We start from the raw sequence: 16014 nt of genomic DNA on the forward strand, positions 1-16014 counted from the left end.
GCACAGATAATGTCCCAGACTGGGTTAAATGGTCTTCTGAAGAATATAGATCTGGCCTGATCTGTATGTACAGGTATAGAGCATATTGGGCCATTTCCACACTCCTCTATCGTGGACCTATGCATATACTGTATATATATTTAACCACTCCTTCTTATCACTCCCCAGAATGCTATTGACCACTGGAGGGTTGAAGCAACATAGCCTATCATGGGGGGGAAAGCATAAGGGCCATTTGGCCAGCCCATTTACAGAACGGCTCACACTTTTTTTTCCAAATGAGGTTATTCATACAGTAACAGAGATACTGTACACTGAAACATTCAGGCACTGCATTGGTGTGTGTGTGTGTGTGTGTATGTGTTTCCATGTAGTCACTTCTTCATTTTTTTAATATACTGTTTTTTAACTTTGTTTTTCCTGTAGTATTTTTTAAATGCCATTTATCGCTACTATTGCTTATCTGCATTCCTCTGAGTTTATTTGTGTCCTGTTTACATAAAATATTCTAGTTGAATGGTGAATGGATTTTATCTAGCTTTGTACTGCTGAAGGCAATGCCTTCATTCTGCACCCATTCAATCTTTCACAAACTCCTAGGGCTAAATCCAGTTAATGCCAATTAGAGTAGACGCGTTGAATCAATGGGAATTGCATGAGTGCTGACTTATCAAGTGCAATTCATTAAACAGGGCTACTCTAGTTAGGACCAGCAACAGGATTCAAGTTTTAGAGTCTCAAACTGGATGGTATCCATTAGCAAGGATATTTTTCATAATTTTCCTACCTAAAGGAAAGCTGTTTGAAGAGTATTAAGCCATTAACAGTATTCAAGCTGTTATATCTCTGAATAGTTGTCTTGCTCTAGGTTGATTACATGCAACCATCAGATTTTGTAGGCTCTGAAACCAAACCAGAGTAGATGAAAGCATGCCACACTACGAAAAACTAGTTGAGTTTACTAACCTGAACCAATTTATTCAGATTGTTTTGGCTGACATGAGTCTGGCCTTACTCATAAATGAATGCTCATTACTGATGACCAGAGCCACCAAGTAGTGGTTTTCATGTGGGAGTAAGATAAGCATGCTTATTTTATTACTTCACGCCACAAGATGCTTTTTCACGGACTTTGTTCGCCACGTTTTTGCAGTGACTCTTAAACCAAGTGACAAAGTACAGCAACATACACACAAGGGCAAACTGGCTCTTCGTCCTGTTCAAAGTGAGCCACACAGGGGAGCCTCTATTTTTTTCCTTCCTCATTCCCCCAGCAACAGTTTCCATTTACTCTTTGCAAGAAGATGTGCTGACAGGAATCCTGATCAAAGAGGTACAGAACGTTACATGTCACAGCAACATCCCCAGCACTTAACAAGGCACATGAGATTCTTTCTGTTTGCACATGAAATGACTTTCTATTTGCAATGTACCTGTACAGCCAATAAGGTTTTGGGGTCTGAAAAAGGAAGGTAGCTCTAGAAATTGCCTTCAGAACAGTCTTGTTACAATTCAGGACTCATCTACGTGCTGCTCCTCCTCCTGCCATAATCTGCCAACATTGCTTTTTGTCTACATAGGACCAAAGCTACATAAAATGGATGCAGACGTGAGAGAAAATGACAGCAATCCTTTCTTTGTGGCTTCCTACCCCCTCAACAGAATAACTGCAATTGTTCTGGGCCTATGAAAGACAGGCACCTTATTTACGAAAATTTACGTATGGTAGCGATAGCCACGCTAGACTGTTGCAGCAAAAGCAACAAGGAGGCTTGCACCCTATTTAAGTGTTTTAATAGTTTTAATGAACTGATTAAAAAGTTGGAATATGGTAGTTTTGAACACCTGATCTAAAGATGGCAGCCACCCTGTTAGAATATTGCTACCCAGCAGTACTGTAGTGCTAGACTACCAGAAATAATGCTAATCCAAACACAGTTCCATCTTTCCTTCAAAATGCAATATGTCCTCTTTGGCCTCCTCAGGTGGCTTGGTTGTGTCATCCTTAGGAATAGGACTGGCTTTCTTCTATCTCATTTAGAAGGCTCTTTCTTCGTCCCTATGCACTCACACATACTCACACCTGGAGACCAGCAAATGTCACAAAGAAGATGGGGTACACAGAGGTAAGCCCCATGTTATTCCATCACTGTGAAAGGTGTACTTTTAAGTAGGCTAGCCCTCAAAGTTCACCAGAGGCCTGCTGAGAGCATTCAAACTAAACCTCCAGACTTTTTGATCTTGAGCAACCCATTTACTTCCTGTGAGGAGCTTGGTGTCCACCATCTAGTGACTTCTATGGTGCTGCAGACAGATCTTTAATTGATTCAAATCAATCAATCTGCTTTTAATATATAATAACCCTGAAATACGCACCCTCCTATTATCCACATTTCAGGTATATTAAAACTATGGCACAGATAAACAAGCATACATTTTCTAAGAGCATTATATAAAAATGTGTGCTTGTTTGTCTGTGCCATAGTTTATATATATTATACATATACTGTTATATTATATTATATTATATTATATTATATTATATTATATTAGATTAGATTAGATTAGATTAGATTAGATTAGATTAGATTAGGCATCCTTCAGTCTCCAGAGGCTATGGTAACGTGCTCTGTATGGAGGACTTGGAACAGCGTCTAGTGTGGCTGAAAAGGCCAATTCGAGGGTCGCAATCCCTTCCATACTGAAGACAAATACAATCTGTCCCCTATCCAACTCCCTAATTTTGTTGCTTTTGTGACTGCCTCTTTGCCTCGACCTGCTGGACAAGGGTCTCTTCAAATTGGGAGAGACCGTGATGCAACGCCTGCCTCCAGGCTAAGCACTCAGATGTCAGGGTTTCCCATCTGTTGAAGTCCATTCCTAAGGCCTTTAGATCCTGTTTGCAGATATCCTTGCATTGCAGCTGTGGTCTCCCTCTGGGGTGGTTTCCCTGCACTAATTCTCCATACAGTAGATATTTTGGAATCCGACTGTCAGCCATTCTCACGACATGCCCAAGACAATGTAGACGTCGCTGTTTCAGTAATATATACATGCTAAAAATTCCAGCTCATTCTAGGACTATTCTATTTGGAATTTTGTCCTGCCACATGATACCAAAAATGTGTCAGAGGCGATGCATATGGAAGGTGTTCAGCTTCCTCTCCTGCCATGCACAAAGGATCCAGGACTCACTGCAGTACAGGAGTGTACTCAGGATACAATCTCTATAGACCTGGATCTTGGTATACGCCATCAGCTTTTTACTGAGCCATACTCTCTTTGTGAGTCTAGAGAACATGGTAGCTGCATGTACATATATAGTATATACATATACAATGTGTGTGTGTGTGTATATATATATATATACACATATATACACACACACACGTTTTATTGATTCTAAGCTATGACTGCAGTGGGAAATATAAACATGCCATAAATGAATAGAGAAACTAGTATAAGTGGACATTACTCGGGGAAAAACTCATTTTAATTTCATTTTAATGCAACATTATTGCTCATCTCAAAGCAACAATATTTCTCTTCATGAATTTGTGAAGCTAACTTATAACATAAATGAAAATTTATTCAGCATTATTGACTTATTACAGTGCAAGTGCTAACATAGGAAAGTAGACAGCAGTTTGTATTATGGCTTATTCTCTTTCGAACAAGTCACAGTTACTCTGTGTACTCTGAAGTTAGTGTGATAATATCACAAATTGCACTTTTTGCATTTTCTCATATTTTGGTGCCACCATTTACAGTATTTTCCCTTTTCTGTCAATGTACATATCTGCCCTGCTGGAAACAAATATTTGTGCATTTGATCAAAAGGCTCTGAGAAAGCCAGGCCCATCTCTCATCAAAAAGCTCAAAGATTAAAAACTGTCACTATTCCTTATGTTAACACATGTGGTTCCTCTGGTATCTCCTTTCACTTTTATATATTCTTCCCCTCCCCTCTTGAGTTCTTAACTGAATCCCCAGTCTTCAACCCCACCCCTTCTCTCCTTGCTCAGATCACATCAGAACCCAAGACTCCTATAGCCAATGAATATTTAGCATGTTTTATTTGTGAAACTTATATTTCATTCATTCTGTTTCCATATGTCTGATGAAGTGGATGTGTCCACAAAAGCTACATTAAAAAATATAATTGTTAGTATTTAAGGTGTCTTTTTTTTGTTTTGTTTTGTTTCTTTGGATTTTGCCTGATACATCATATACAGAATTACTGACAGAAAATAACATCCAATATTGAAATTACTGGTGCTGTTTTAGATCAGATTTCTCGTTTAAATAAATTGCCATACTGTTCCTCCTTGTTTTGTTCATTGTTAACTGCTTTCTAACATTTTTCGCCTCCATGGTTATCATGATCTGAAGAGCCCATGAATTTCATCATTATAATAATGATGTGTCATCTAGTCAATTCCAACTTACAGTATAGCAATCCTTGCCAGGGTTTCTGAGGTATGAAACTCTGAAATGGTTTACCAGCCCCTTCCTCTAGGGACACTCTTGGACTGTGCAGCTTGGCCAAAGCTCCATAGGCTGGTTATTCAAGAAACTGGAATATGGTTGCTAGCAGGGTGATCATTTATACAAAAGGCAGAGACGTGAATACACGAAAAGCTTACTCCAGGGCTTTTCACCCTATTCTGTCTTTCTGGGCTAGAGTTTTGGGGCATGGTATTTGCTGCAGAGCAGGGCAAGGTGATGAGAGGTGCCAGATACAGGGCAAAGCTAGGCACCCATCATGCCACTTCTTAGAAATTGTTGCCCTTCTCCTGCTGTTCAACAGAGACACTGGGTCCACAACTTTTACCTGTAGCTGAACATCTCATTTGCTCCTTTAAAAAATCCACTAAAATATGACCTCAGGAAGTCAAGTGCAATTTCATTCGAACTTCTGTAAGTGCATTTCAGCATGTCCGTGATCATGAAAAAAGCAGGTAGGGACCTAGAGGAGTACATTCTAGGCAGTAAGCTGTGGCTACTTGTCCATTAAAATGATCAATGTTGCCTTTGCATTACTAGCATCATCTGTCAGCAAAGCTCTTGATTCCCTTACTTCCCATCTCCTCTAGTATTTCATTATTATGAGATCTATTTCATTACTTTTATTTCCCATATGCCATTGCTAATACACTTTTGCAGAATGTCTTTTTCTGCTCTTGTTTCAGTGCACTCGGGGAAAACAACTGTTTGCAGTCCTGTAATGCATTTTATGATTCCCCCCCCCCCAATCCTGGACCATTTGTCAACCCTGAGACAAACGTTTTGCAAAACAAAGTGCTTCATTTTCTTTCATGTAAACATGTTCCTTCAACTGTTCCTCCTTCCTCAGAAAACCCATCCCCCCCCCATGCATCCTTTGTAGAGCAAAACTGTGTAGGCTAGTGAACAGTTTTGGAGCATCTAATGTAGCTGAAGATAAGCAAGTGTGGATCTGCTCCTGCAGCCAATTTGGATGGGCACCTGCCGGAAGAACTGGGCAAGAACAAAACCAGACAGAAGAAAAGTTTTCAAGAAAATCTACGGAAAGGCGATTGTTAGAGGAGTGCAAACATCACTTGCAAAAAGTCCCTGGTTCAATCATCAATTAAAAACTCTGCATGGTAGCAAAACTAGCAAACAGCTCTTCCAAAGACCACTGTCTCCCAGAGCAGACTGGGTGAAATGGACCTCTAATCTCACTCTGTAATATGCCTGCTTTCTAGATGGAGATTCACGACAATAGATATACTTCTTCTCCAAGATGCACAGTGGGATTAGCTACCATAAGATCTAGTTATGGCCACCATCACAATCTAGTGATGGATGATTTTTTTAATGGGTTTTAAAAATTTGCAGGCACTAATGATACAGATAAAGATTAGTTATGACTAATCTGAAACAGCATGTCTCTACGTACCAGTTAATTCATCTATTGCTTGTGGGCTTTCTACAGATATCTTGTTGGCTACTTCTTGAACAGAATGCTGGACTATCTGACACTAATGCCTGATTCAACAGGGCTTTCTTTACTTTTACACCTGCTTCAATAGGCACAAAATGAATTTATGAGATACCCTAAGTACTAATACTTTCTAAAATCTGCACTCAAGTAACCCAGTTATAGTTGAAACCTGCAACCAGTCTGAAGCATGTAGATTCTAAAACATCAATGGTTATTTTTAATCTGCACAATTTACTGCAGTCCTGTCAAGCATGGAAAGGGTAAGAAGCAAGACAAGCCACTGAACCATTTTGATCTATCAGTGCTGGAAAAACAGGTCACAAACCAATACACTGACTTGGGAATAAGCTCCATTGAAAATAATGGGCCTTGCTTCTTATTAGACATTTTTATGATTCCACTGTTAATCATTTGTTTGGGTTTTGATATTTCTCCAGGTATTGACCATATACTTGCAGGCATTATCTTTACAGTAATAAGAGACTGAAAAGCACCTTATAAATCTATATGAAGCCAAGATACTTAGATAAGTGAATTCTTCTGTCAATACCACAATCTACAGCATTTCTGCAGTTTTCCTATATTATTGTGACCTACCACTTGCAGAACAAGCAACAGGAAAACTATTCTCATGTGCAATAAAAACAGAAAAGAACTTCCACTTTTCTAATGCTTAAAAGTGAGCTGCCTAGGCAAAAAGCACAGTTTGATGGTCTATAACTACACTATATAACATCAGCTCTTTTAAAAATGCTTTCCCTCTGAGTACTTAAAAAGCAAGGGGATATTTTGAAATTAAGGCAAAGGTCATGATAGGCCCTGGGAGATCAGAGGGAAAGTGTCACAGCAAAGAGAAGGTAAAACTGACCACCAATACTGGCAAAGAAGGAGTAGCCTCCTTATGCACAGTATACACGCCACCAGCAAGAAACCTGCCAGTTAGCCATTGCTGTGTAAACCGAAGTCCGGGGGACAGAATAATTCTGATCCCTTCCACTGGTCAGAGAACTAAGCAGTGCCAAGAAACTGTGCCACATCCATCCTAGCAAGGACACCAGCTTGGGCCTTATCGGGTGTAACTGCTTCTTAACAACCGTCTCATTCTGCTGTCACTAAACTGACACCCCCTCCCCACCTTTCCCCTTCCTATTTTATGACTTCTTTTCCATTTGAAAGTCGGGAGACAACTGATTTACAACAGATAGTTAACACAGGCACTGTAGAAATAAGTAACACAATATAGAAGACCTATCCTAATCAATGGTCCAAACAGAAAATGCTAAATCTGCTGACAATCCAGACTCAGTGTGTCATTGCTTTCTACTCCCTACATGTCACCTACTCTTTAGTTGAGATGTCTTCTACACAGAATGGAATCACTTGCCTTTTTTTGTGAATACTTTCCCTCTCTTTCTTAGAAGACATGAAGGCTGTTTTTAACACCTACCCTTCTATAAAACTAGGCAGGGAAAATACAAGAAGCTGAGTTTCTATAGCTGAAATCCTATTGTTCAGTACACGAAAATGTTTAGCTTAACTTTCAGTCTACCCTGAATTGGCAAATAGAGTCCCCACCGTGATTCTTGGGGGTGCATGTACGCTGACCTGGTGTGAACCCCAGATTAATCATTAAACAAAGTAAGCACATGTTAGGGCATCAACAATTATGCTCTCAGTGCTGGATTTACCATGGACCACAGTCCAAATGATGCACCCTCATTAACAAACCACATCCGTCCATCAATCCTAATCCCTCAGCTCCCTTCCTCTCTCAAGAGCCCCAAGAAAACCACCTCCCTATCTAAGTAACTGAGTATGAACCAGTAAAAACTTAAAAAAAACCCCAAAGACTCACCTAGAGAAAAAAAAACCCATGTTTTGAGTGAAATGATCTATCATCGTCATTGCAATGTGGGAGTTTTTGTTTTTGTTTTTACTTCTGTATTTTGGGAAGTTGTGTGGAGATAAGGATAAAAAGAACTGCCAGCCTTTTAGGCACATGGCCTCTGCAATATCCGTGCAAACCAAAGAAATAACAGCCACTGTTAAAAAAGGGTATTAAGCTCTTATTTGAGTTTTTCTATTTACAGATTCTGACAAAATTTGTCTACACTGATCAAAGCGTGGAAATGGACGATTTGGCTGGATAAATTGATTGTACTTACAGTTTTGCATACAATACATGGTTCTTTTTTGCCACATGCTATTCAATTAAATTACTGTATTTTCATGCATATAATGCATGCATAATATATATTTCAAGCCATGGGACCTGCCACATGTTATATTTGTTGGGAGCCCCATAGTCTTTTCGGTGCTTAGGGCCCATAAAGGTCTTAATCCAGCCCTGCTTGGTGTGCACATCGCACCTATAGAATCACAACAGGGACTTTTTATTTGCTGGTTAGGAGTGGACTGAAAGTTATACATTTTTTTACATTAAGCAACAGGACTTCAGCCTAGGTCTGAAGTGTTGTCTTTTCGTTTACTTCTCTGTTTGCTAGTTCTCTTCCTATGCAATTAACCTGAGTTTGGCTCATGGGGATTCTACAGGCAAACCTTCTCCTTGCGGAAATATGTAATGTGGAATTCTTCCTATGCTAAATTTCTGAGAAGGTGGCTGTAGTCAAAGATACAAGAGCAGAATCAAAGAAAAAGTAGTAGACTTCACTGATTTCTATCATCCTTTCCAGTGGATGAGGAAAGATGTCTTATAAGAGTGAAATTCATATATCTAACACTGAAGCTAAATATAAAATCAACACCACCTAGCAGGAAAGATAACGGCAGGAAAAAGAAATTTTCCTACATACACTTGGCAATTTTGTTGATCCAGATGTTTCAGACTTCGGCTCAAATAAGACCAACCCAGCATGGCAAGTGGTAAGGGACTGTGAACACTGCCATTCAAAATATTTGGAAGACCAACATTTTCTAGCCCTGCCCTAGGCAAATCAAATAGGCTGCACATTCTAACACACAGCATCTGCTTGCTCCCAGTGTGGAGGCTGCAACAAGCCTGAATCAAAATGAGGGTACTGGCTTAGATCCTAAGATCAAAGTTAAGATAAAGACATTCATGGAAAGAAGGTTTTCCCCTCCCCTCACCCACTGTGCAGCCATCTGTGACTGACAAGAGTTCTCCAGAACAAAGTGAGATGCATCATAGGGAGAAGGACACAGGACTATCCTTCCATAAAGGACCTTCAGTCTTATGATCCAAGACCCATTCAACCTGATAAAAGACATATAGGTCATACCTGGTTTTTTGTTATTTAGATCCATAATACCTGTGTGGCCAGTGATTATTCTGTGACAGGTTACTGTCCTGTCTCTTACTCATGGGGAAGACAGATGTGGACTTCTACTTGCAATCCCTCCCATGTTTTCCCGCTGCTGCTCCTGTTTTTTTTCCTCTTAGCACAGTAACTCCATCAAAGAGAGAGAGATGGAACAGCTGCAAAATGCCTTTTGACAGGTCGCCATAAGAGTCCTCCATCTGGAAACACCCTGGATTTCACAACAGCCAATAACGTCTGAATGAGCAAACAATGTGGGATCACACAGAACCAACCGGAATAGCTCACACCAATGTAATCTTGGTCATATTGTAAGATTCTCCCATACCATGAGGTATGCAGTGGGAAATCAATAGCTGGGAAAGAACGGTGTAACCCCAATTGTGGATAACTGAGTGGAAGCAAAAAGGCTAGAATTCCACTTACTCTCAGATGGCATTTGTTTGACATGGTGAGAAATCACTGCACAAGTGAGGTAGAAAGAAGGTGGGGTGGGGGAAACATGGTCTCCACAAGATCACAGCCCAGGAAAAGTAGGAACTGCACAGTAAAAAGAGAGGCCCTGACTCCTGAAAAGAACATTGACACAAGGTCTTAATGCTGACCAGGTCAATGAATCAGGCTTGAAAACCTGTATTGCAGCCAAATCAGCACACACGTTACAAACTCAAATACTCTTGGGAGATGTCTAGGCTGAATATTCTGAGTATGTAGGAAAAGCTGTCTGATCACAAAGGTTAAGCACAATGCCTTCTTATCTTGGGGTATATTTTATATGTCTGTACTTGTTCTCTTTTGTTTCCACCATTTTGTAGGATAGCCAGTGCAGGCTGGGCTGTAACTTGGAAGATTCAAACGTGGTTCCCTGCTTGGCCCACAAAACTCCCTGGGTGACCCTGGGCCAATCAGTCTTCCTCCTTGTGATCTACCTCATAGAGCTGTTGTGAGGATACAATGGGGAGGAGAAGAGTCATGGATGCAACCTTCAGTTCATTTGGGGGGGAGAGGCAGGTCATAAATCTAACTAACCAACCAACAAACAAACACTACTAATGCAATTTAGTGTTTAATAATCTGATATCCTTACAGAGCGAAAAAGCTCTTTAACTTTTTACAGCTTAATTTGGAAAAATACTTAATGGTGAGCTTTTTAAAAAGGAATCTTACTGAATTTCAATATAGTAAGCTTATACCGTGTTTCCCTGAAAATAAGACAGGGTCTTATATTAATTTTTGCTCCAGAAAACACATTAGGGTTTATTTTCAGGGGATGCTTTATTTTACAGTCATGTCATCTTCTGGTTGCTGCACAATGCTGTACAATGGTGGAAGACAGGGTTTCACTTAACTAGGGCTTATTTTGCGGGTAGGGCTTATATTGCGAGCATCCTGAAAAACCACACTAGGGCTTATTTTCAGGTTACGTCTTATTTTGGGGGAAACAAGGTATATAGCAATAGCAAATTAACCTACTAATCTTTCCTTGCAGAGAACACCATCATTCAACACACAGATGCAAAAGAAGTCAAGCATGAAAAAAACAGTGCTTTGCTCAAACATACCACCAACACATCTGGAGTCAGAGCATGAGAAATCCAACACACAAGCACAGAGAGCACAAACAGAGTTGAAATTTACATTGCAGAATAGCTTTTGTGTCATTTGCTTTCTCTGAGAATCTGCTAACCATATTGGCAAAGTTATCTATACCAAACACTGCAGGTGTGTTTTTTAAAATGTTGCATACCTGTTTTTTTTTCCAACCACCCTTCCACCCCTAGAAATCAAGATAAAGGTGCCTCCTACTAGCACACATTAAAGTAAGCCTGATTACTCTCTTAATTGTTAACCTTAGGGCCCAATTAGATGTGATGGTGGCAGACTGATCTTAAAATGTAGACCTGGCACAAGGCTGTTAGAGGGGAAAAATGAAAGCTTGAAAGTGTGATCAGCCCTTACTCTACTATCACCCTTTGCTCCTGCAACTACTCTGCCATTCTTCTTGCTTTTTTTCTCTCTCCTTGTTAGAATCTGAAACCCCAGTGGGGAAAATGCAAGTGGAAACAAAAGAGAGCAAGGCAGGGTTCAGGATCCTTGCCCCCTTCTGAGAGTGTTCTTTTTCTTCCTTCTGCTACTCTAAACTGCCCATCTCACTCCCTGATTCCACAATGAGTGGCAGCTTGTGGTCCAGATATGAAGGGCAGAGGATCATGGGATAACAGGCTGCCTATGAGTGCAGCACTCTCTAACAGGGGCCACTCCACTTTTATCTCCAGTTGATTACTCACTTCTCCAGTATTCTGACAGCTCACTTGGAAGTAAGTCCCACTATATCATGTGAAACAATGCAAGTATGGAGAGGACCAAGTCCTTAGGTTGTAATCCTAAACATACAACTAGCAGCCACTGGAATTCACTTCTGAGTAAACATGGATCAGATGGTGCTGATCAACTTACACTATCCAAAGGAACCATAACAGATGAAGTGCTCAGAGCTGCTTAGAGTGGTAACTGCCTTCATCTCTCAGAGAAGACAATGGGATTGGAGGACACCAAGTACCTCTCATCAATCTGGCGCCAGCGGCTGCACGTAATTTCAGCTGGCAATCATTTCAGAGTAATCATCTCTGCTTTCCAGGTGGAGAGAAAAAAAGAAATAACCACTTGGATGCTTTGAGGAAGGTGAAATACAGAGTCTGAAGAACAAACCAAATACAAACAACCTAAAGAAAGTATTGTTTTAGAAGCACAATCCAAACAATATGCTTTGTTATTTCCTACCTATTCCTGTTTTTAGATTCCTACTAATTTGGGGGGGGGGAGTAGGGGGTGGAGAATCCTTTCAGATTAATTTGGTTCTGTTCTCTTTCCCATCCCACTTTCCCATCCCCCTTGTACTATTTCTACAATATACTGGAACACAGGATAAAACAGGCAAGAGACACACACAGCTTTCATATTTTAAGAAACGATGGTGTTTGGTGCTGTTGTTTTTAACAGCAATGCACTTCCCCACAACGACTTTTCCTAGCAACCACTACACAGTATAGAAGCTAGACTGGATGTAGGGATTTGTTGAATATTTATTAGCACAGGAGTGGGAAAGGAAGAGTCTGATTTCTTAAATAGGTTACAGAAACACAGGCATGTCTGCACTCCCTCTTGTTCCTCTCACCATTTTCTTGAGCAAAAGAAGTGGGAGAAAGAAGAGGGGACTAAAGGCAAAGGGTATGGCTTGCAATAATTAGCTAGGTGACGGGCCTCAGCACAACAGCAGCAGACAGAAACAAAAGATACCACCTCCTGGTTTGGCGGGGGGGGGAGGGGAAAGGGTGGGCTTTTACTGCTCCTGGAAAAGAAGTAATTTTTCTTCTGGCACAACCACTGAAATAAAAACACATTTGGAAACCACAGCTGCAAGGTCTTTGTTCCCAGCAGCAATGAAAGGAACGGGCACCCCCTACCGCCACTGGTTCTGGATACATGAACTGTTGACACCTCACTGCCCACACAAGGTCAGTGCTCATGTTCCCGGATTTACTAGGCACCTCCCTCATCTTTTTTAAAAGACCTCTGCCTTGCAGTAATGAAGCTTATGCCCTCTCTGCATGAGGGATCTCCTTAATGTACAAGGGGGAGGAGTGGAAGAACTTATATGTTTGGACATGTATGTTTTTGGTTTTATTGTTTTTAAATATGTAAAGTGCCCAGAGTAGACCTTGAGTAGACCCTGAGTAGATGGGCAGGATAGAAATCTAATAATAAATAAAAATAAATAAAGAATATCTGGGCAAGGGTGCCTCTGGATGGGAACAAACTATAGATGATCACAGAAATATGTGGATGAGGAAAAAGAGCGTGTCCACACAGTGAGTGTTTGGTATATGCACATTGCATTCAGGACAAGGTAAAGTTTAATTGTTACATCTTCTGCGTTGGCCAAATATTCCTAATCCCAGATGTTTCACTCCCATCAACCTTCGTGGGATTTAAAAGAGGGTTGTTACTGGTGAAAACTATGGCAGTCAAACACACACACACTTACCAACCAGTGAGCCCAATTGAACTCAATAGTTTTTAACTTTGAAGTAGACATGCAGGAGGAGAGCTTGTGTGGCACAGCAGATACCGTGTCAGACTAGGATTCAGAAAACCCAGATTTGAATCCCTGTTTAATCATGGAAACTCATTTGGGACTGACAATGGTAAGTCACTCCTTGAACAGCTTGTGTACCTCAAAAACTTTATTAGGGTCACCATAATAAAGGTGACCTGGTGGCATATAACAACAATGGAAATGCAGGAAATTGTGCAGTTAATCAGTAAATTGCACAAGAGCAGAACAATCCTACACAGGTCTACTCAGGCATATTCAGTGGAACTTGCTTCTAAATGTGTATAGATCTGAGTCTGAATAGAACAAGCTTATTCATGCCTTCTCAGAGCTAATTTTCACTGAATTCAATGAGGCTGATCCCTAGGGTACTACGAGAAGCATTGCACCCCAAAAGTATGTAGCATAGGAAACCTAGCTCTGAAAGCAGGCTGGCATAAATGAACTCCTGGAACCTGGTTTAAAGTCCCCGCTTGTCCACCAAACTTGCTAGCTGGCCTTTAGGCTCTTTTCTTTTCTTTCCCTCTTGCTTCCGGGATTTCTTGGAAGGATCAGAAGAGATGTGGCTAAACTGTAGCCTGTCCTGATTCCTTAGGTTTGGGCAGGAAAGAAATGAAACGTGGACGGAACCAGGCTACCAGGAAAGAGTCAGAGCGGCGGACGGCTTGTGTGGGCGCCGGTGGAGGTACCAGACAAGGAGGTCCTCATCTGCCGATGTCTACAACCCGAGAAGAAGTCCCATTAAATCCAGGGGCGCTTCTTGGAAAGAAGCACGTCCGAAAGTGAGCGGCGTGCCTGTGCGTCTGAACAACGGAAAGAGCGAGAGCGAGAAGGAAACTGTGCATTCAGAAACGGTGTGTTTGGTGTGTGTGTATATATATATGTTTGGTAAATAATCCTAATACTCCGTGAGTGACAGCGAAGCAAAGATGGGGCTGGTGATGGAGCTGGTAGGCATAGATGGGGAGGTGTGGAGACAGGAGAGACAGACGGGTATTGTCAAAAGCGTGCATGTGGTGAGCCCAGATGGGAGCCTGTAACGGGTGGGGTGGGGTGGTGGGGGAGAGAACAGAGCGAGATGGCGAGAGAGGATGCTCGCGGCGCAGGCAAGCAGGAGCGCATGGGAGCACTCCGTCCGCGCACCGCCCAGCCCAGCCCAGCCGCTTACCTGAGCAGTTGCTGCCCGCTTTCCCTTTGCCGGCGCAATCGGTGGCGGGCGCGGCCGGCGAGAGCGGGTTGGAGGTCCGGGCAGGGGCCAGAGCGCAGAGAGCCACCGCCAGCGTCAGGATCACGGCGCTTCTGCAGCCGGGCGAGGGCCGGGGCCGGGCGGTGGCCGCCATCGCGTGGGCTTTGCCAAGGGGGAGCCGCAGGCCCTGCTGGGTATCAACGGGCGCAGCCCGGAGCAGCGCAGACCCGCCGGCCTTGCTCCTCCTCCTGCTGCTGCTGCTGCTCGCCAGCCCTCCGCATCCCGGGCCGCCTCGTGGCTCTCCGGCGGGGCTCCGGCGGCTCTCCTCGCGGGGCTCCCGGGACGCCGGCTGGGGCGGCGCGGCTGCCTCCTCGCGCCCCTTTTGTGCGCTGCTCCCGCTGCCCTGGGCGCCGATGCTGCTCGGGCGGCCGCCTCTCTTTGCTCCCGCCACCGCCGCTCCTGCTACATACAGCTCAGGCTACAACAAAGGGAAGGGAGGGGGAGAGAGAGAGTCAGGGGGAGGGGGAAAGAGAGGGAGTGGGGTCCACGTGATGCCGATGCCGCCAGCCTCCTCCCCCGGGACCGGGCCGGGATGGTGGCGGGGGTGGGTGGGGTGGGGGTCCGACGCCGGCCGCCACGCCCCCCTCTTTCCCGATTGCCACCACTTGGCCGCTCCAGGCGGCGGCGGCGGCGGCGACAGAACCTTCTTCTTGGCGCGCACGGAGGGATACCCCGCCGACCAGCGCACCGCTGTCCCAAGATTGAGGGGAAGGAGGGTCGCCAGCCCGAGGAAGGGGAACCCTCGAAAGCCCTCCCGGGAGTCGAAGGCAGTTAAAGAGTCACACTCCCACCACCAGCGCGCGAAAAGCTCCACACACACACACCCCACGACCTCCGGCTGGCTCCTTTGCACGCCTCAGAAAACTCCCCCACTTCCTTGTACACAGGAAAGGAGGAAGGCAGAGCGTCCTTCTTTTCCTCAGGCAACCTGGCTTTCTTGAGGTGGGCTATATGAGGAAGGGACTGGCATTGATTCTGCTGTGGAGGCTGGGCCCCAGCTCCCTGTGGGGTGCTGTTGGCTTTCTAGAGCCCAAATCCTACTTCTCTATAGTTGGAAGAAAGTAGACCTACTGAATTTAGGGTTACTGAGCCAACATGGGGAGGGTTGGAGTGCAGAGCGACAATCGGAAGTACCCTCGGTGGAAACAAATCCCAGTAAATTTCTTGCTTCATATTATTTCCAAGAAAACGGGTTCAGGATGCTGCTGCAGATGCATGTACATTATCCTTCTAGGGGTCTGGGAAGGAAAACAACATTGGTGGTTTGTCCATTAGGGCAAACACTCGGGTTTCTGCTACCAGGTCATTCCTTCCAGAGGCGCACTGTCTGTGTATGTGTGAATGCTTCCCAGTGTGTATATATGTGTGTATGTGTACTCACTTTTGC

The 16014-nt window shown here is 43.3% G+C and overlaps 1 protein-coding gene across 1 annotated transcript in view; it reads right to left on the reverse strand.

Moving 5' to 3' along the window:
* Positions 1-15044, reverse strand: part of TMEFF1 (transmembrane protein with EGF like and two follistatin like domains 1) — a 134262-nt gene extending 119218 nt beyond the window's left edge. The window contains exon 1 of the mRNA XM_020797169.3: positions 14550-15044. Coding sequence (XP_020652828.1) covers positions 14550-14721 — 172 coding nt within the window. The 5' untranslated portion in view covers positions 14722-15044. The remainder of the gene's footprint in view (positions 1-14549) is intronic.
* Positions 15045-16014: the final 970 nt, after the last annotated feature.

The sequence above is a fragment of the Pogona vitticeps genome, chromosome 4 (genome assembly GCF_051106095.1).
Source record: "Pogona vitticeps strain Pit_001003342236 chromosome 4, PviZW2.1, whole genome shotgun sequence".
In the NCBI taxonomy this organism is placed as follows: domain Eukaryota; kingdom Metazoa; phylum Chordata; class Lepidosauria; order Squamata; family Agamidae; genus Pogona; species Pogona vitticeps.